We start from the raw sequence: 20551 nt of genomic DNA, 5'->3' as shown, positions 1-20551 counted from the left end.
ACTGTGAACAAATATACAGAAGTGATTGGTACAATCTCTTTTTAAAAGTGCTCTTTAATTTCTAGGAAATTCGTAACATTCACAATGATGAGCTAATGGGCATCAGAAGAGAAGAAGAGATGGAGATGTCTGATGATGACACAGAGCCACAAGAGCCCAAAGAGACAGAAGAGTCAGGTAAGAGAAAAAGAGTTAGTCCCATGACTGACACAACATTAAAAAGAAACCCAGAGTATTTTGAGTAGAGTTTGGAAGCATTACTTTTCCCTGTTATAATTTCTAGAATCCCTCAATTTGGTTGAAGGATTCTGGGAACTGGAAACCAAAAACCTAGACTGGTTCTGAGCCAACAGTGAGCAAAATTCAGGCCAGTGGCTGCTGCTGCTTCAAACCATACTTGCAGGACATGCAAGTTAGAGCAAGCCACAAAGTCATGGGCCAAGGCACCTCATCACCTGTTTACTAAGACGACCTACCTATACAATAAATATATACTAAGATAATCTAAATATACTAAGATACTGAGATAAATGTATATTAAGATGATCTGCCTATGCAATAAATCTGTGTTGCTGCTGTTTGGAATGCTAACATCCAAACTTATACCAGGGTATTGCACCATTAGCTGACCACAGGCACCACTTAACACTAAGCCAATAGAAAATGCTGTGTTCCTCATGTACTGCTGTTACATGTACCCAGTCTCCTGTCACAAAGGACTTGTGATATTATTCCAACACTGATCTAACACAATCCAGGTTACATGTGTGTCACAAACATAAAGCAAGCCTGCAGCACAATGAGCAACTCAAGTGATAGCCAGCTGCAAGCCACTGTTTGAAAGACCATGTTCTCCCATAAGAGCCTGTTTGCTCAAGAGTATTAATTCTCTCTTTAGTATACTCTTTGTATAGTATTATCAGAGGCACAGTTGGTGAGAACCTGAGAGAAGACTTCTCACTGGCTGCACCCAAGCATTATCACTCTTTGCTGAGACAGTATAAACTACCTCAATCACTTGTTATTCTTCCACAGGCTCGAAAAGGCTTTTTCCCCAGATGAGCTCTTGGCATCTGGTTGATTTGCTGCCAAAGGGATTTTTTAATCTGATGTCTGCCATTATTTATTTTGTTTTATGGGATGTGTATTTGTTGGATATGTTTTCATATTTTGATTATGACTTTTTAAACATTTTAATTTTGTTAGGTGCCTTTAGCTCTGCCTTTAGTGGAAAGACATGATATTAATAATTACATAAATTAAACATCAGGCACATGTACAGCACATCATGTCCAAGGAAGAACTGGACATATATTTAGAAGAATACATTCTAGAAAATTTACTAGTGTACAAATGAGAGAACTTTGAAGGTGCATTCTGTCCCAAAGCCACCAGTGAGTCCATTCTCTTTGCTTTCATTCTCTTCATTCCTCATTCCCTTCCCAGTATTACTGTCACAAACAGAAGCGCTGAAGGAAGAAAATGACAGTTTACGGTGTCAGCTGGATGCCTACAGGAATGAAGTGGAGCTTTTAAAGCAAGAGCAGGGTAAAATGGGCCGTGAAGAAGACACAGGCAAAGACCAACAGTTGATTATTCTTCAACAGGCTATGCAAAGCATGCAGCAGGTAAGACTCTCACTTTTTCCTAACTGCATATCTTTTTGCTCCCTTAAACTGACTGTCTAAAGCAGTGATGCCGAACTTATGGCACGCGTGCCAGAGGTGGCACTCAGAGCCCTCTCTGTGGGCACATGTGCTGTCTCCCCAGCACAGAGTTTGCCAGAGTTTGTTACTAGAAAGCCAGAGGGACATGGCACTTTGCAATAAATAAATGGGTTTGGGGTTGCGCTTTGGGCATTCGGCCTCTAAAAGGTTCACCATCACTGGTCTAAAGCAAAACTTTCTAGCAAAGCCTACTAAGTTTAAATCACTCCTTTTTGTGCCACTGAACAGTTCTTCAAATTTGGCCATGATGTTAGCAAGGGCTCTAGAAACCATCTGCTTGGTGGCAGAGGCCAAGCTCACTGCACTTCCTCCCTGCTGTCCTTCTGTTGGTAGCAGAGGCAGGAGCTTTGATTCAGTAGGGGCTGTACTTTTAAACTGTTTATATTATCATTTGTCCTTTAAAAACTCTTGTGAATTGCTTTGAGTCCCAATTTTGGGAGAAATGTAGAACTGTAAAGAAAACAATATACTATTTTCAGAATGTGTTTGAAGTCATCTTTCCTGTTTGCTCCCATTCTGTTTTTGGAAACTGAATGTTTACTTTGAAATTCTTGAGGGGGTTTGAGTTGTTCAGAGCTGGGGCTCTGCACTACTGAATGGATAGTTTAGTATCCCTACGAGGCAATGGAAGGATGAGCTAGATCGCTGATCTGGTCTCACATTTCTCAGTTAAGTGGAAGGGCTACTTCTGTGAGTTGGTATCTTCTGTATCAGAAAGCTCTTGCTCCCTCCAGCTTAGAATGAAAGACTGGATCCCACACTTTCATCCCCACTTCCACATATAATAATTCTGTATTGTTCTTTCCCGAGGAATTTTAACTACTAACCACTTTGGCCGGTTGTATCTGAAATGATTTGTAGCATAAGTAAAATATACTTGTTGGCAATTTCCAAAAAGATGGTTGTATTCATCTGTCTCAGCCAAACGACAAAGAGTCCAGTTTACCTTTAAGATGAACAGATTTACTGTAGCATGAGCTTTCATGGATTGTAATATACATCTTCAGAAGCAAGGAGCATAATTTGAGAGATTCACGTATATATACACTGCACATGGTTGACAGTAGGAAGGTGACTATGTTGTCAGTGAAATTAGGTAGAGAAAGTACTGAAAGCGACTATATCATTCATACTGACCATTAGCAAAATGATAACACAAACATCTTGACAATCTGTAGCACAGCTAACGTGTGTAGTGTGATAACCATATGTTATTCTACAAACTTCTTTCTCACTAGTATTGTAAACAATTTTGTGGTCTAAATAAGGAACAAAAAAGGGAAGATATTTGGAATATTGGTGATTGTGATGAAGAGGCAATTGGGAACTTCTGTGTCTCCTGTGTTGATGGGGGGGGGGAGGGGCAAGGCCACAAAAGGAGATAAGTTGGGTAAGGAAAAGGGCTTGCCTGGAAGACAGCTTGGCCTAAGATGGGTCAGAGGCATCAATACTTTTATCTGTTTAATACTACTTTTAGGTTGAGTATGCATTTCCATTTGTTGCAGTTTCCATTACAATGCTTAAGATTGGTGGACTAAGTAAAACTCTCTCTGTTTTTCTCCTTCCTAGCATCTCCTGAAACTACAGGATGAATGTGAAAGAAGAGATGCTGAACTGGAGAAAGTAAATGAAGAAAAAAGGCAGCTAGACAAATTACTTGAAACTCTGAAAGAAAAGGTAAGATTTCCCCCGCCAGGCACTGGTCTTGCAAGTTTCATTCTTCCATAACAGGCATTTGGGTTTTTCTCGTAACCAAAGTATATGATGGTGTGTGTCAACAGCATTAAGTTCAGGAGGGTTGCAAAAATATTTGCATCAGCTTCTATAGAGTTGAGAGAAAAACTATATAAAGCAAAGCACATTTCTGTCTCTTGTGTTAAAAAAAAGGACTTTTAGACACATGGGGAATGATGACTCAAAAGTTTAAAAGGATAAGGTTTTCCTTTTGGGAGAAGACCGAGGCAAAGATGTTGAGTTCTGCCTTTTATGTCCCCTGTTAGCATTTCACCATCTTTTCCATGCAGTGACTGTATTATTTCCTTGTTCTTCCTTTTGCTATTGACATAACCCAAAAAAGCCCATTCTATCATTTTTAAGCTCACTAGCAAAACCTGAGCTCATTCTGCACTTTTTCTGACTTTCTCCCTACACATGCTAGCTCTTAGTTTGAATTTCTCTTTGGTGATTTCCTCCTTTGTCCATTTCTTGTACATGTTCCTTTTAAAACTTAGCTCTGTAGAAAGTTCTTTAGACATCCATCCTGGGGTTTTTTTAGGCACTTCCCATTTTTCCTTCTCATTGGAACTGTTTGGAACTGTGTCCAATGTTTCCATCCACCATGAACTCCCTTCTTTTTTAGTATTCCTGACCTTGGGAACGCCACCAGTATTTACCTAGATTTACTGAAATCAGATTTCTTAAAGTCTGGAATGTATGTCAGTCTATGCTTGACTTCTCCTTTCCGCTGTATAACATACTCCAGGAGAACATAGTCACTCCTACATGTGGTTCTGATTGATAAGCTTTTCAGTCATCCATTGTGTGAGGCACAGAGACCACAATGAAGAAGAGCAGGTTGCTTATCTCTAACTGTGGTTCTTTGAGTGGTCATCTGTGCCCTTGAGTAGTCATCAACTCAGCCTACCTCCCTTTTTCCCCCCAGTCCAAATCTTCTATAATTCCAGTGGACTGGAAATAGGGGTGCATGGCTGGTGTGGGGAGGGGGTCTGGGTTTTCTGTCAAAGCTACTGAGCTCTGGAACATTCTGAATGGGGTTTCTGACACAAAACTTATTGTGTGAGGGCACAGATGATCACTTGAAGAATCATAGTTTCAGGTAGCAAGGTAAGCAACCTTTTCTTCTCAAAGAGGCAAAGGCAAGTTTTTAAGTACTGCACTCTTAGCATGATATTTTCTCCATCAAGCAATACCAATGGGGAAAGACTTGATTAAATCTAAAGCATGATTACTTCCCATTTTGTATTACCAGCCCTCAGCTTGTTTGTAATTCTTGGTGTTTTCCAAAATGCCAGTGTCCCAAAAAGGCACCCACAATTAAAATTCAAATATGGGAATTTTATGGGCTTAAATGAGTGCAGCTGAGAGTGTTTGGACATTCAAAACAGGGATGAAGCCTGTGTATACAGTTCTGAAAAGCAGAGCTCCAGAGTGCAAGTCCTAAAATAGTTTTTATTTATGAGTCACAGATAATCACCATCCATGCAAGGCACTCATTCATGCGCATGTTCAAGGACTAATGAAATGTAAGGTGGTAGCAGATTACAGGGTTGCTGAGGGAGATACTGTACCGATTCCATTGTTCCAGGTCCTAGTCTCTGGAGCAGCACAAAACAAGCTTGCTCCCTCCTCGATATGACATCCCTTCAAATATTTAAACAGGGCTATCATATCACCTCTTAACCTTCTCTTCTCCAGACGGAACATCCCCAGCTCCTGAATCTTTCCTCATAGGACATGGTTTCCAGACCCTTCACCATTTTAGTCACTCTCCTTTGGACATGCTCCAGTTTGATAGCTTCATTCCCCTGCTACAACTTATAAACATGCTTAAGGTCCATTTATAGGAGACTGAAGGATAGTCAGACAAGCTAAGTCAGGGCACTGAGGACTAAAAGAGTCCGATAATAGGAATAGCTGTGCTAGTTGGCAAAGTATTTTTAGGCAGCAAATGTTACTTATTTCTTTTAATTCAGTTCATTTTTCCGTTCAAAAGACCAGTTTAAGGAAGCACTGAAATAGAAAGAGGTGGTGCTTGGAGGATTTTTTAGCTTGGCATGGCATGGCGTGTGATCTGCTGCTCTGCTTTGGAGTGCAAATTATATTGGCCTAGCACTGTCATATAATAATTAGTATGAACTTTTCTTTCTCCAACTGACTATAGCAAGAGGCCACATCTGGTCTGGACTGGGGGAAAGATTCTGCTGAACATCAAGACCATGTGAGTTTATTAATTTCTCTCTTAACTCTTTTGAATGGCATTCTTTGAGAGTGTTGATTTTACTGTGATTTGTTTATATATATTAATTAAATAACTCTGGGCAGTATTTTCCTTTCTTTGATGGAAGCCCTAGATCTGAGCCTTTGTCAAGGAAATAGCAACAGTTTTGAGACAGAAAAACTTTCTTGTGTCAGTGTCTACTTCTGCAGTGAAAATGGAAGTTTCTGCCTTTGTGGCATATAGTTCCTGTCATGATGGTAACAACTTGGTTAATAACTTCTACATTTCTTAAACCTACTGGAATGTTGAAGTTATTCTAATTTATTAGAGCTTTATTAGCTCTTCCAGGACCACTGAAATTTCCAAATCTATTTTGGTGGTAGGGCTAGGTGGGCAGGGATGACTGTTTACTACAGGAGGTAGAATCAACATTTAGTTAGCAATCTCATTATTTTATTTACTTCTCCCTGTAATGTTAACCCATAATGAAGCCTAAGCTTCAGTAAGAGCAAAACTTCCATAACAACAAAACATTGAAGCAAGATCTGTCTGGTCCAGCATTTTATTTTCAGCATCAGCCACCAGATGCTTCTTGAACCTTAGCTAGTGGCCATCCATCACACCTTTACACAGGGGATTGAATAGGTTAAATGCAAGGTGTGTGGAGAAATACGCCTATTGTTCAAACCTAAACATAATCAGTTTTGTTAGATAATCCTGACTTTGTAATATGTGGTTCTATGTATGTTGTTTGACTCTGATACATAAATGTATGTGTTTCCCAGATAGTATATGCAACATGAAAAAATAAACTGAATGTGACCAATTCAGTATCATTGTGAAGAGTGAACAAGTCAGCATTTGTTGTGTGTGTCTTCCTGTATGTAAGAGAGATAAGAAGGGAAGAGTGTGTTTTTACCTAGGAAAGAAATCTAAGGTTTTCCTGCTCTCCACCCTCATAGCAGTACTGTGTCCATCGTGTCATTTTTGTCAGTTAATGGGTTCTAGGGCAAATCAAGAGAGCCAGAGTGATGTAGTGGTTTGAATGTTCAGCTAGGACCCTGTGAGAACAGGATTCAAATCCCCACTCAGCCGTGTAAACCTGGTAATCTTGGGCACTCTTTCAGCCTCAGAAGGAAGCAATGCCATATTCCCCTCTGAACAAATCTTTGAGAAAACCTTGTGATAGGGTTTGCCATAAGTCAGAAATGACTTGAAGGCACACAACAAATAGCAGATTAAGTCTGCACTCCCGCTAGAACAGTGCTTCTCACCTTTCCTAATGCCGTGACCCTTTAATACAGTTCCTCATATTGTAGTGATTCCCAACTGATGTTCTCGGTTCCTAAGACTATTGGGAATATGTGTTTTCTGATGGTCTTAGGTGACCCCTTCGACCGCCAAAGGGGTTGCAACCCACAGGTTGAGAACTGCTGCTGTAGAAGCCAGAATGACCAAACTGAGGCTATTGACAGACATATCATGACACAACATGACTCTTTAGAAAAGACAATGATTGGTTAAGTGAAGAGCAGTGGGAAAAGAGGAAGACCACATTAAGCCATGAGTTGGCAGGACCTGAGCTGTACTGTTGATGACAAGGTGTCCTGAAGGTCTCTCATTCATAGGGTCACCATAAGTCAAAGCCACCTTGATGGCAGCTAGCACTTGTTAGTTATAGTATGTTCCATACTGGATGCAAATGATGCATGGATTGACTTATTGCTAGGATACATGCTATGTGTGAGAAATTAATTCTCCATAATTGCCTTCAGCCCAACAGCCTGTCACCAATCTGCTCAGTGAGCCAAGAGAAAGAAAGCGTGCTCGAAAGAGGACTCACCAGCAACCCTGTCAAATCAGAGAGAGAAGCCTTATTAGTGGGTAAGGAACACTGGGCCCCAATATCCTTGAGGCACAGATAGATTTCATATAAGAAACTGTCATCTGTAAAGTCAAGCCATTGATCCCTATTTTATAGCGACTGACAGTGGCATTCCTGAATGTTAGAGGTCTTTCCCAATTGTGCCTGAAGTTCAGAGACTTACCTTGTGACCTTTCCCATGGGGGTGGGGAATCTGCTCTGTCACCAAGCTTTGAGCTTTCCTACAAAGGTTGTAGTCTTCCCTAGCTCTTCCTGTGGCTGTGCCTGAGACTTCTTTGATCAAAGTACAGATTCTGCCACTGAGTTATACCAGCTTTATCACTTGAAGTTGGAAAAAGATGCACCCTTACTACCTTTTGAAACATTCACAGTCTAAATTAATTATGCATTTCAAGCAGTCTTGTATTTAAGCACTAGCCCAGAAGCCTAGATGTGACTAGAAATTACACACAAAAACTGTGGAGGCTGCTGTAAAGAGAATGGAGTGCTCCATCTCTTCTCTGTGCCCATCATGAATACCATGCAGGCTACTGAAGGAAAAGTGCCCCATTGTTTGCATTGAAATGCAGCTCATCTGCCAGCCCCCAGGCAAGTAGTATAATTTTTTGCAGGCAAGTAGTATTGTATCTGAGTAGTTATTTACAAGACTGGCTTTAAGCATCTTAAGCAAACATTTCCCATTTACAATGAAAAGAAAAGCAAGTCTGTTAGATAGGAGGAGTGATGTCTTTCTGAAACCAAATCAGATTTTAATGTGGTCTGTATCTTGTGGTCTAAAGGAAAACTTCATTTGATCAAGTTCCACTCTCACTGTAACATGGGCCATGAAAATCTGACTAATTTTTCCAACTCACCCTTTGCCAAGAACAACTCTACTGTAATTGGCTGCTTTCCTTAGGACCATACTCCCATCACCAGAATTGATATTCAATAATGCAGTTCAAATCTCAGCATAAATCAGAATAGCAGCTATCCTGATATTTTCCTTTTTTAATGATTTACCTTCTTCCCATTAAAAAAAAAGTCTAAACCTTTCCCCTCCTGTAATAAACTTTTCAATAGTTTGCTAGATTTTCCTGGTGTTTTGTATCAGAGTGTAAGGGAATATTCAGAATATTGCTATCCTGATAGCTTGATGTGACAATTGGAGCTCTCAGAGGGAACTTGTCCTTGTCATGTGCCCCTTGGGCATTCTCATGATATTGAGATCATGAGATCTCAAGAATGACTGATAAAATTGGGGGGTTGGAAGAGTTCATGCAGGAAAGCTACAACTAATGCATACCTGACAGGTGGCCACCCAATCTCTGTTTTAACATTTCCACCTTCTGAGGTGATCTTTTTCATTTTAGTGTTCTATCCAGAAATGCTCTTCTTAGAGGCAGATATGTGTGGCTTATTGACCTTTTGAATCTTGGGAGTAACTCCATAAATGTTATGTCTCTAGGGATAATCTCAACCTTTCTGCATGTCCACCCTTTTGGAGCAAGCATTGAATACATCTGTTCCTATCTTCAGCGCCTTGACAGTAAGGTGGGTGAAGGATAAATTATAGGGTGTGCTACCAGTGACCCTGTGATATATTTAAATACATACCAAACTGTAGCCAATGAAAGAGACTTTGCTTAATATTTAAGTGCTTGTTGATCTCCCTCTGTTTTCCATGTTTAATGGGGGCAGGTGGTTCCAAGTTGTAGAAGGTCTTCATTACCTGTGTGCTGCCCACATGTATTGTGTAAGACGTTAAATATCCTCTGAGACCTGCAACAATCTGCCTCTCAGTGTATAAATAAGCCATTTTTATGGCCCATTCACACAGCGAGTTAACCTGTAATAACAGTCCCTAAATGCACTGAAGCATCTTAACTATTGAACATATTCAGTGCATTAGAAACAGAAGTAGCTTAAAAGAGGGCTACCTCTAGGAAAATCAGTATCCCTTGATATGATTCTCTTTTAAACTGAAATAAATTATGAACAGGTAATAGGGGTACTATTGCTGGAGTATCTCTGACTGGCTCTCCCTTCATTCCAACTGCCACCCCTCTGGCCTCGGAAGTAGAGAAGAACCTACAGTATCTGCTAGACTTGATCCCCTTCCCCACTGCCATTCCCTTCTCCTTTTGTGTCATGTCTTTTTAGATTGTAAGCCTGAGGACAGGGAATTGTCATATTAACTATTGGTAAGCTGCTCTAAGAGCCTTTGTGGCAGAAGAGCCAGGGATAAATACAGCTAATTAATTAACGGTTAGCAGAGTCCAGAATTCTGCATCTTATTCTGTGGCCTGTTACTGACTCAAAACATCTGTGTGTATGTGTCTGGAATTGTTGACATAGGCCTGTTACAGACAGCCAAAATAAAGCTGCTTCGAGTCACAGTGGAGGTATGGTGTTTCAATTATGCATGTGTCCTAAGAGTCCAGAAGTCGCACCAAAGCCACGCTCCAGTCCTTAGGGCTGGAACGTGGCTTTGGTGCGACTTTTGGACTCTTAGGACACGTGCATCATTGAAACACCATACCACCACTGTGTCTCAAAGCAGCTTTATTTTGGCTGTCTGTAACAGGCCATACACGTGGTGTATAATATTAACCGTTCATGCAAACAGAACCACTTCATTCATTTAGTTATTTGCTTGCAGTGATACTATTTTGCTTCTCTTTTGTAGATTTGTTCTAGTGAAGTGGAAGCCCTCATGACCCGGCTCCAACACACTTTCAAACAGGAGATGACCGGGGTTGGAGCAAGTCTGGAAAAAAGGTGGAAGTTCTGTGGCTTTGAGGGGCTGAAGACAACAATGTGAACTTGAAGCTATAGTGCAGCTTTAGACACTGGCAGTCATCCAACGCAAACACGCTCCAAAAAGAAAACGCCTGCAGTCTTCACAAATGTGGCACAGCCAGGGGCTCACCTTGCAGTCCTTGAACAGTATCAAGAAAGTTAGGGGCCAATTCTTAAGGGCTGTATTAATATTCCAGTTGTCTTTTGTTTTGTTTTTTTCTTCTCTCTATTTTTTTGTAACAAGCAGAGCCCTTTTCCAAAGGACAGACTGGCACGTTTTAGGGTCAATCCAAGCACAGCTGTTTGGACCTTTGATACTTTTTACAAATGCTGTTGGCTTAAAAACAAAAGATTTTAATAGCTTTTTTGTACACGGTTCTCTCAACCTTCTGGGTGCCCTCAAGCAGTTTTTATCCTTGAGAGCAGCGATAAAGTAGAATATTGGGTTACAAGAAAAAACAATTATTTCATGCTTCTAGCATTAATTGGTAATGAAGTATGCTAAACGTTTACAGATTGAAACTGATGCCATTTTGAAGCATGAATGGTTTATGGGTGAGTTTAAAAACACCAGTTGGGGGCCATAAACGTTCCATGTCAAAACTGAGAAAATATACATGTCTGTCATATGTCCACACAGTGAGTGTGATCTCTTTCATGAATAGCTGACGTCTACTTGAGCAGAACCAAACATATTGTAACAAACTGTTATCAAGTGGTCAAGAGTTGGATTTTGCTGACATTATAAGTGACCTGGACAGCACTTTTTTGAGCGTTGCCCAGGGTTTTCTTCAAACATTTCTTCGTTTTCATAGTTGGCACTTATTATTAAAGGCGATCTTTCCACCTCTCTTTTGAAACTGGACATTTGATGTCATGTCAGATGGTTTTGAGGGCAAAACTAGATGGAACATTGGAGATTTAAATATATTTTCTGTCTCTTTACATTTCTTTTCAAAACACTTGTAAGAGAGGAGGTGATTGCATTATGCATTGCAATACTGGAAGAGGGCTTTTAAAAGTTCTGTGTGGTATTTCCTGGTTTGAATCCTTACTGCTATCCTTTATGTACTGTCTATTCTCCTCTATGGGTCTGAAAGATGGGTCACCTATTGCCAACACCTACGACTCCTCGAACGCTTTCATCAGCGCTGTTTACCCACAATTCTAAACATACACTGCGCTGACTATGTGACAAATGTTGCTGTCCTTGAGCAAGCAGGGATCACCAGCATTGAGGCCATGCTATTGAGGACACAGCTGCGCTGGGCAGGACACGTTTCTAGGATGAAGGACCATTGCCTCCCCAAAATAGTATTCTACGGTGAACTCGCCACGGGTCAGCGTAAGAGGGGCGCCCCAAAGAAGAGATACAAGGACTCCCTGAAACATCTCAGGCTTGGCCAAATCGATCACCAACAACGGTCCTCCTTGGCCTCACATCGGGAGGCATGGAGACGCACTATCCACGATGCTGTAGTCTTTTTTGAAAGCTCACACCGAATGAGTCTTGAAGAGAAACGACAACGCAGAAAGAACCACAACCCAGAAACATCATCCAAGGAGACTTTCTGCTGTGCTTTCTGCAGCCAGACTTGTTTAAATCGGATTGGCCTTTTTAGTCATCAACACGCTTGGAGAAAGCATGAGATGAGTCCTTCCTGAATCTTTGTTCGTGAAGAAAAGTCAGAGAGAGAGAGAGATTGCCATCCTTTAAACCATGTTGCTATTTGTCTTATTGAGGAGATGGAAGCTTAGAAGAGGTATATTAAGAATTGGAAACAGTACAGAAACAGCAGAAGCGGAGTTTAAATCCAATCCTGTTGCATGTGCGGTGATCAAAACCCATCATAGTTCCTTCCGCAATTGTGAGAGGTCTGACGTGATCTCATCTAGTCGACCCAACAGGACTGAGTTTTACTTGCAAATCTTCTCCAGGCAAGCTGTGATCACCATCTTATCTCTGTGCTTCTAGGGACACTTGACCTCCAAAGCCCCCAGCTCCTTCCCAGTTTGGGCTTCCTTGACAATCCCGTTGGGGCTGGGAGCCAGCCAGGACTTCCTTTTGTCGATGTAGAGGCCGCAGTTGTCAACTTCCACTGCTTTGTGAGTCTTGTGGGACTTGAGGGCTTCATAATCCTCCAGGGCTTTCTTCTCGGTCAGGACGCTCCAAACATGACGGCCCAAGGCACTGCGGAGCTGGAGTGGGCCATGGCTTTCAGGCATGAAAAGAAAGAAATCCTTGTGATACGGTCAGCTTAAGTCTGAAGGCACTCGAAGGCACACAGTTTAGTGCCACAACAAGCCACCAATGACGGGTCAGCCTGGATTACTCCTGCAGTGTGTTTTGGACCATGGTTAAAATGGAGCATCTCTCCCTGGACTGCTGCTACTCCACAGCGCCACCTAGCGGCCTGGCACGAGAAGGCGGTCTGCGTGCGTCGCGTTTGATGACGTCATAAGCAGTGGCCTCCCGGTGCTGAAGCTGAGAGAATGCCTCCAAAAGGGAAGAGCGGCGGGAAAGCCGGAAAGGGTGAGAGGGGGGGGGGGCTGTTTAAGGAGAGGCCTCCTGGCGCTGCTACAGGCGCTTGGGACTGATTTCAACCTGGCCCGCAGAGAGTCATGGGACTTGTAGTTTTTTGGTGGGAAGGGGTCCTAGAGCCGCTTAGGTCAGCCTTTCCATTTGTGCTGCTAGTTCATCGTTCAGGCCCGCCTTCCTTGTCCTGGGCTGCGTCCACACTGTAGGAATAATCCGGTTTGAGACCTCTTTAGCTGCCATCATGGGGCCACGCTGTGGCATTCTGGGTAACTGCAGTTGGCTGTGGCACCAGTGTATGGAAATGAAAGGTGTGAAGGAAGCACTGAGGCAGCAAGAAGTCATTCCTGAAAGACTTGGAGAAATAACTCGGTTTGGCGCCTGCCTTGGCTCAAGGCTATGGAATTCTGGGAATTGGAGTCTGTTGTGTGAAGCAACGCCAGTTCATCTGAACTGTTCCTTTCCCCCAAGTCCTCAGAGTAAGAGGGGGAAGTAACAACTGCTGCATCAGAAATAGAATTCAGAGGCATAGCCGTGTCAGTCTCTAGAATCAGCACGCAGACGGATCTCAAGTCTGCTTCCTCAGGTGATCTGTCTGCAGACTGACACGGCTGTATCTTTGCATTCTGAAAAACAGAGTTTGAATCCCTGCTTGGCCATGAAACCCATTGGGGGACCTTGGGCAAGAAGTCACACTCTCTCGGCCTCAGAGGATGGCAATGGCAAGCCTCCTCTGAACCTTGCCAAGAAAAACCAGCCTTAGGGAAGCCGGAAATGACTTGAAGGCACAAAGCAACACTTATCAATGCAGTACATGTTCAGGAACAGCTATGTTGGCCATGCGGCAAGGTAGAGTAACATCACCAATTCACAAAACAGTCATGCCTTTACAGGGCCAACCAAAATGCACAATATACATGTTGCAAGCTTCTGAAGCTCTACTGGCTTCTTCATCAGGAAGAGGTGCTAAAATCATACAGGAAGGGGGAAAGCCATTTTGTCAAGATACTGTGATTATTGTCCTCAGTTTAGTACATTTAAATTCCAGTACATAAGTACAGTGCAGTATATCTGAAGAGGACCAAATTGGGGGAAATGGTGTGAATTGTACAAACAGGAATGCACAATAATTCTTTATGTCAGGTTAAGAATACTTTTAATGAACGGATCAAAATGTACCAAAATGAGGAGTAAGCATCCATGTTCTCTCCCAAACTCATCTGGCTTCTTCTCCTGTTGCTGCTTGCTTTCTGAAGGGAAGCAGGAGTGAGACAGCTTTGTCATGCACTGTGTGGGTTTGCCAAGACTGGAAACCGCAGCCTGGAGTTGGCCTCTACCTGAACTTGGAGAATTTAACATTTTTCCTTTATTGACATTGGTGCTTGGAAACCTGGGCAGCTCTTGTGCAAAAAAGTAACTTTTCCAAGCTGTGTAACTCATTACTAGTCACACTGGGGGTGAGCTGCAAATATGAAGTACGGTAGGTTTTGTAACCCATTCAGGGAATATCAATGTTCCCTTTGGTTTTATTTTCAAAGGTGGAGCATCATCATCAAGTGGCGATGCTGCTGATAAGAAAGCCCAAGGCCCCAAAGGCGGTGGCAGTTCTGTGAAGGTGGGTCTTTTGATCATCTTATCTCTAGAAGGTTTTTCTAGTCAAATAAAGAACGGGGGGAGAGGTACGGCTAGCCCTTATCTTACCATTGTCAAATAGAATATATTAAGATAAAGAGAGAGACAAGAAATAAAGCAGAGGTGGTGCGGATCATGTGGTTTTTCCAGAAAGCTTTGAACTGGAGATTGACCCAGAAAATTTTGTTAATATAAATCGTTAAGGGCCTGATTTAGGACTTATATTCAGTAATTACAACTTTTTAATTGATTTTTTTGTGCTTTAGTATATTGATTTTGTCCAAAATATCTCAAATTTGATATTAAATTAAACGAAAGAGAAATCAGTAACATGCACTTTAAGTGGCAATCCTCCATATTTATCCTCAGAGGCAAGCCCCACTGAGTTGAGTAGAAGGGCTAGTATATATAGCTATTTTAGGATGATTTATGACAGCTGGGGGTTCCGCTTTCAGAAAGTTTCCCAAGGAGCTATCCACTATCTCCTTGTGAAATGCTTTTTCCCAGGCTGTGAAATGGCAGCTGGGTGACACTCAGACACACCCGCTCCCACCAAACAGCACTGATGGGCTGCAGGGATGTTCTGGGTTATCTTTGCTGCAGTACTATATATATTTGACTATACGTCGAGAAGTTTGTACCCAAAAAACTGATCCTAAAATCCTGGGTCAACCTATATCAACTGTCATCTTGGCCTCAGAGGGAGCGATCAGGCAGACCCAGCAACATCTTGGACTGCCTGAAGGAAGAGGCCCCTCCCTCCTCAACTGTCATCTCGGCCTCAGAGGGAGCGATCAGGCAGACCCAGCAACATCAGGGACTGTCTGAAGGAAGAGGCCACTCCCTCCTCAACTGTCATCTTGGCCTCAGAGGGAGCGATCAGGCAGACCCAGCAACATCGGGGAATGCCTGAAGGAAGAGGCCCCTCCCTCCTCAATTGTCATCTCGGCCTCAGAGGGAGCCATCAGGCAGACCCAGCAACATCGGGGACTGTCTGAAGGAAGAGGCCCCTCCCTCCTCAACTGTCATCTTGGCCTCAGAGGGAGCCATCAGGCAGACCCAGCAACATCGGGGAATGCCTGAAGGAAGAGGCCCCTCCCTCCTCAATTGTCATCTCGGCCTCAGAGGGAGCCATCAGGCAGACCCAGCAACATCGGGGACTGCCTGAAGGAAGAGGCCCCTCCCTCCTCAACTGTCATCTTGGCCTCAGAGGGAGCGATCAGGCAGACCCAGCAACATCGGGGAATGCCTGAAGGAAGAGGCCCCTCCCTCCTCAATTGTCATCTCGGCCTCAGAGGGAGCCATCAGGCAGACCCAGCAACATCAGGGACTGTCTGAAGGAAGAGGCCCCTCCCTCCTCAACTGTCATCTCGGCCTCAGAGGGAGCCATCAGGCAGACCCAGCAACATCGGGGAATGCCTGAAGGAAGAGGCCCCTCCCTCCTCAACTGTCATCTCAGCCTCAGAGGGAGCCATCAGGCAGACCCAGCAACATCAGGGACTGTCTGAAGGAAGAGGCCCCTCCCTCCTCAACTGTTATCTCGGCCTCAGAGGGAGCCATCAGGCAGACCAGCAACATCAGGGACTGCCTGAAGGAAGAGGCCCCTCCCTCCTCAACTGTCATCTCGGCCTCAGAGGGAGCCATCAGGCAGACCCAGCAACATCTTGGACTGCCTGAAGGAAGAGGCCCCTCCCTCCTCAACTGTCCTCTCGGCCTCAGAGGGAGCGATCAGGCAGACCCAGCAACATCGGGGACTGCCTGAAGGAAGAGGCCCCTCCCTCTTTCAACTGTCACATTGTATTTTGTATTGTATTGCAATTTTTTACTGTACACCGCTATGATCATTGTGGAATAGCGGTCTATAAATAAAATGTATTATTATTATTATTATTATTATTATTATTATTATTATTATATACAGGTCAGTACAATAACACTGCTTAGAAAGGTCCTGAAAGAAGCACCACCAGATGCCCCACTCTTTGTGCCTTGGCAGTGATTTCTGAAAGAGCTGCTCATGCGGTGTGTGTGTGTGTGTATGTGCTCCCTTCTCAATCCGATGTTAAATTCTCTCCTCATCCTCCTCTGGATCTCTCTGCTCACCAAACACCCCATTTAACTCCATTTCCTTCCCTTTTCAATCAGATGTTAAAACCTTCTTTCTGCATCAGACAAACACCCAATTTCCCTCCAGTTCCTTCCCTTTTCAAACCTATGTTAAAACCTTTTCTCCCCACCAAACAAAGACCCCTTTGCCTCCAATTCCTGCCCTTTTTCAATCCTATTTTAAAACTTTCTCCTCCAGCGCCAGGGAAGTGGTGTTAGGTGGTCAGAAGAGGTCTGGAGAAGGAGAGAGGGAAGTAGTGTTTCCCCCTTTACATCCTTTGTGACATGCCCTAGATTTTACCCTCAACTTATCCACAGGTCATATCAAAATCCATGAATTTGGCCCTAAAAACCTTCCCTCAGTATCAATCCCTGGATCTCCAGAGACACTTTGGTCAGGTGTGCTTCCAGGCTGCAAAGGTAGGGTTTGGGAGTCATGCCCAGTCATTAACAACCATAAACATTAATTGTCATCAGATCCAAGATTACAATCATTTAACTGCTGAACAGGATGCCAACCTAGCTTTATAAATATGGATCAACTGTGCTTGTGTCGTGATTTAAGCTGTACTGGTTTTATTTTTTATTGTTTTACAGTTGTTGGGTGGGATAATGAATTCAGTTGCAGAGGGTGGGTTGCTCTTGAGCTGCCATCAATTTATTTACACAGTTAATTTGGCATAAAGTTAAACGTTTTTATAGTAATGGGAAATCTATAGCATTTTCTGGCCCCAGTTGAAGGAGGAATAAAGTCATATTGGTTTAGAAGAATACTTAGAGAAGGGATGGGCAACTGTAATCCTCCAGTTGTTGCTGGACTACAGTTCCCATCAGTCCAAGCCATCATAGAGATTAAGAGTCCCAAAACATCTAAACCAAATGAAACCCTGATCTGGAGGTCATAACTCTAGCATAGAGATGGGCGCACATAGCCCTCCAAAATATTGAGCTAAAATTCCTGTCCTGTCTCACTATTAGTAACTAGAGCTGCATGTTCCACAACCTCTGGAGGGCCATAGGTTCACCTTCCCTGCTGTGGTGCACCAGGTATAGGAGTGTTCTTGCATGTCTTTTTCTGTGGTATCTAATCTGTGTCCTGCTTTTATAGGTGAGGCATATTCTGTGTGAAAAGCAAAGCAGAGCCTTGGAAGCCATGGAAAAACTAAAGGCTGGAGTGCGTTTCAGTGAAGTAGCCTCCCAATATAGTGAGGACAAAGCCAGGCAAGGGGTATGTGTGCTTTTCTGGCATGAGAGCAACACAAAGACAGCTGATAGAGTGTCTGATGCTACTGTAGGTAGAGATATCTTGTAGCAGCTTTGACTAACTGAAAGAAAGAAGTTGGCAGCATGAGCTTTTGTAAACTTAAGTCTACTCCAGGTGCATCTGAGGAAGTAGGCTTAAGGCTACGAAAGCTCATGCTGCCAACTTCTTTCTTTTAGTTAGTCTCAGAAGTGCTACAAGATCTTTCTACATACCTATTCTACAGACTAACACGGCTATAGCTTTGAATTCTATTTCTGATGCTACAGTTGTTATTTTCCCCTCTTACTCTGAGGATGTGGGGAAAAGAAACAGATCAGATGCTGTGGAGTTGCTTCAGCAACCACTTTAGCAGCATAACTGCCCACAGGGGTAATTTCTTTGTCAGTTTTGGGAGCAGTCATCTTGGTTTAATGGTGAGGGGCAAAGCTTTGTTCTGTATGTTTGGGTCCGTGCTCTTAGTCCACAGAACTATCAGAAAACATGGATATTTTCTGTGAAACCAGAGGGGAAAAGGAACATGTTTGCTTGTTATATTGGCATGTTGTCCTTGTGACAAAGCAAAACAGTCAGGAAGCCAGCAAATGTCAGCCTCTTAGAGTGGATACTTGCAGTCTAAAGGCGTGACGACTGTTATCTTTTAAGAGCAAAAACAGAAGATAATAGATCAGATCTCCTGGCAGAATGGTGGATTGTTTATCTCCCACCTTTTTGCCAAAGCAGTGGACATATCCCCCCCTTCCCCACTTTTATCCTCTCAACATCCCTTTGAGGTAAGTCAGGGTGCCACAATATGATTAGTCCAGAGTTACTTGAATATTTTCATGATTCGGTGAATATTTGAATCTGGATCAGCACTCTAACCATTATACCACTGACTATCTTAGCATTTTGATTCCCAACAATTGTTTAAGGAAAATAAATGGCCACCATACAAATTTAGACCCTCCCCCCTATTTGTAATCTCAGATATAGATGTAGGTAGAGGAGTATTTGGGGAGTATAGCAGATACTTCCTCTTTCCACATAGCCATGCTGTCGCACCTGATCCTTGAGACTCTAGTAAAACACAAAGTACATCTTACAAGCCTGCAGTCCCCCACCCCTTTAGAGCAAGAGTGGGTAACCTCTTTCAGCTTTAAGGCCAAATTCAGTTTCAGAGGAGTCCCTGTGGGCAACTTTCCCATGATGGCCAAGGCAAAAATGGGCTCTAAAAGTACTAGCAGGCTGTGTTCTTACAGCCAGTACCTAGGCCTTAGCACAGCCATTTCAACCTAGAATGGGTTATGGGGACCTATACAAAATCTGGGAAACCAATAAAGGAGGGTGTCATGAGGATGTGCCCACTTCTGGAACCCCAGATTGCTGGATCAGACCTCCTGGAGGGCTGGATGAGCCTGAAGGTCCAAGGATCCCAATCTCTGTTTTGGAGTTTAAACAGTCTCTTTGCGTTCTGTTTTTTCAGGGCGACTTGGGTTGGATGACCAGAGGTTCCATGGTGGGACCTTTCCAGGAAGCAGCCTTTGCTTTGCCAGTCAGCAGCATGGACAAACCTGTGTACACAGACCCTCCGGTCAAAACCAAGTTTGGCTATCACATCATCATGGTTGAAGGACGAAAATAAACATGTGCCGTGCAACACTAAGAGGTTCTTATTCGTTTGAAGCTTTCAGTTAGTGTTGTGGAACCTGGAGGCTCTTTTTCCCAATGTGTGTCTGGGACTAGTGAACGTGGGCAATATGCTGGATGAGCTTTCAGGAGGATGGGAGAGCAGAGGACTATGAAGATAACTGTGAAGCTCAACAAAGCTTCCCAAAGAAGGAACCCAAAATAATCTGGGGCAATGATGCATTAGGTGATTTTTAGTGTGCAAAATGTGATCCTCTGTATCAGTGGTGGGAATGATTTGCCCTTCCAGATGGTGTTGGATTGCTGCTCCCAGCACTCCTTAGTACTGGCTCTGCTGACTAAGGCTGCTGGGAGTTTCAATCCAGCAACTTCTGGAGGGGCACATCATTCCTACCCCTGCTGTAGATATTGCCAGATGGTGAGGAAAGGTGGGAAGATGGAAGTTCCATAGTACTGAGCCAGGGCAATTAAAGTGGTCTCAAACTTTTTCTGCCGTCTGTTTTGGCCCAAAGTGGTGTCAAACTGTGTTACTTCTGCAGAGTGGATGCAGCCCTGGTCTCCACAGGGTCCTACTCCAACGCTCAAACCACTCTCTAAGTGTATCACTGTGAGTAGAAGATAGAAGGGCCATTATATACACTTTGTCCTCCGCATTTACGGCTTTGGCTTTTGTTGCTTTGATTATTCACTGATTTTATTAATATGTCCTCTTGAGGAATATCTAGGTCCTCCAGCGCAACTCTTGTGTTCTCAGAGGTTGACCATAGAGTTGTGCTGGAGAACCTAGATGTTCTAGAGAAAACATGTCTCTAGGCATTTGTCGGTCCTCCAGCATGAAAAGAGGAAAAGAGAGTCCACCTGAACATTAGGAGGAACTTCCTGAAAGTAAGGGCTGTTCGACAGTGGAATGCACTCCTTCCTCGGAGGGTGATAGAGTCTCCTTCCTTGGAGGTCTTTAAACAGAGGCTGGATGGCCATCTGTCAGGGATGCTTTGAATTGGATTTCCTGCATGGCAGAATGGGGTTGGACTGGATC

At 43.3% G+C, this 20551-nt stretch overlaps 2 protein-coding genes across 4 annotated transcripts in view; both read left to right on the top strand.

The window, feature by feature from the left end:
* ENOX2 (ecto-NOX disulfide-thiol exchanger 2) overlaps nt 1-11201 on the top strand; it is a 41784-nt gene extending 30583 nt beyond the window's left edge. For all 3 annotated transcript variants that reach the window (XM_089536657.1, XM_089536656.1, XM_089536658.1), the window contains exons 9-15: nt 66-177; nt 1447-1628; nt 3297-3404; nt 5629-5685; nt 7461-7569; nt 9018-9103; nt 10239-11201. In XM_089536657.1, the coding sequence (XP_089392783.1) occupies nt 66-177; nt 1447-1628; nt 3297-3404; nt 5629-5685; nt 7461-7569; nt 9018-9103; nt 10239-10373 (789 nt within the window). In that variant the 3' untranslated portion in view covers nt 10374-11201. The remainder of the gene's footprint in view (nt 1-65; nt 178-1446; nt 1629-3296; nt 3405-5628; nt 5686-7460; nt 7570-9017; nt 9104-10238) is intronic.
* A 77-nt stretch (nt 11202-11278) lies between these two features.
* Nucleotides 11279-19531, top strand: LOC149308897 (peptidyl-prolyl cis-trans isomerase NIMA-interacting 4-like). Its single transcript, XM_089536661.1, has 4 exons — nt 11279-12884; nt 14426-14502; nt 17734-17853; nt 19352-19531. Exons 1-4 carry the CDS (start codon nt 12845-12847, stop codon nt 19508-19510), a joined length of 396 nt encoding a protein of 131 aa, XP_089392787.1. The 5' UTR covers nt 11279-12844; the 3' UTR covers nt 19511-19531.
* Nucleotides 19532-20551: the final 1020 nt, after the last annotated feature.

Source organism: Sceloporus occidentalis, unplaced genomic scaffold, assembly GCF_023333645.1.
Source record: "Sceloporus occidentalis isolate IW3139 unplaced genomic scaffold, rSceOcc1.0.p SCAF_8, whole genome shotgun sequence".
Taxonomy (NCBI): Eukaryota; Metazoa; Chordata; class Lepidosauria; order Squamata; family Phrynosomatidae; genus Sceloporus; species Sceloporus occidentalis.
This window is presented reverse-complemented; position numbering and strand designations above follow the sequence as displayed.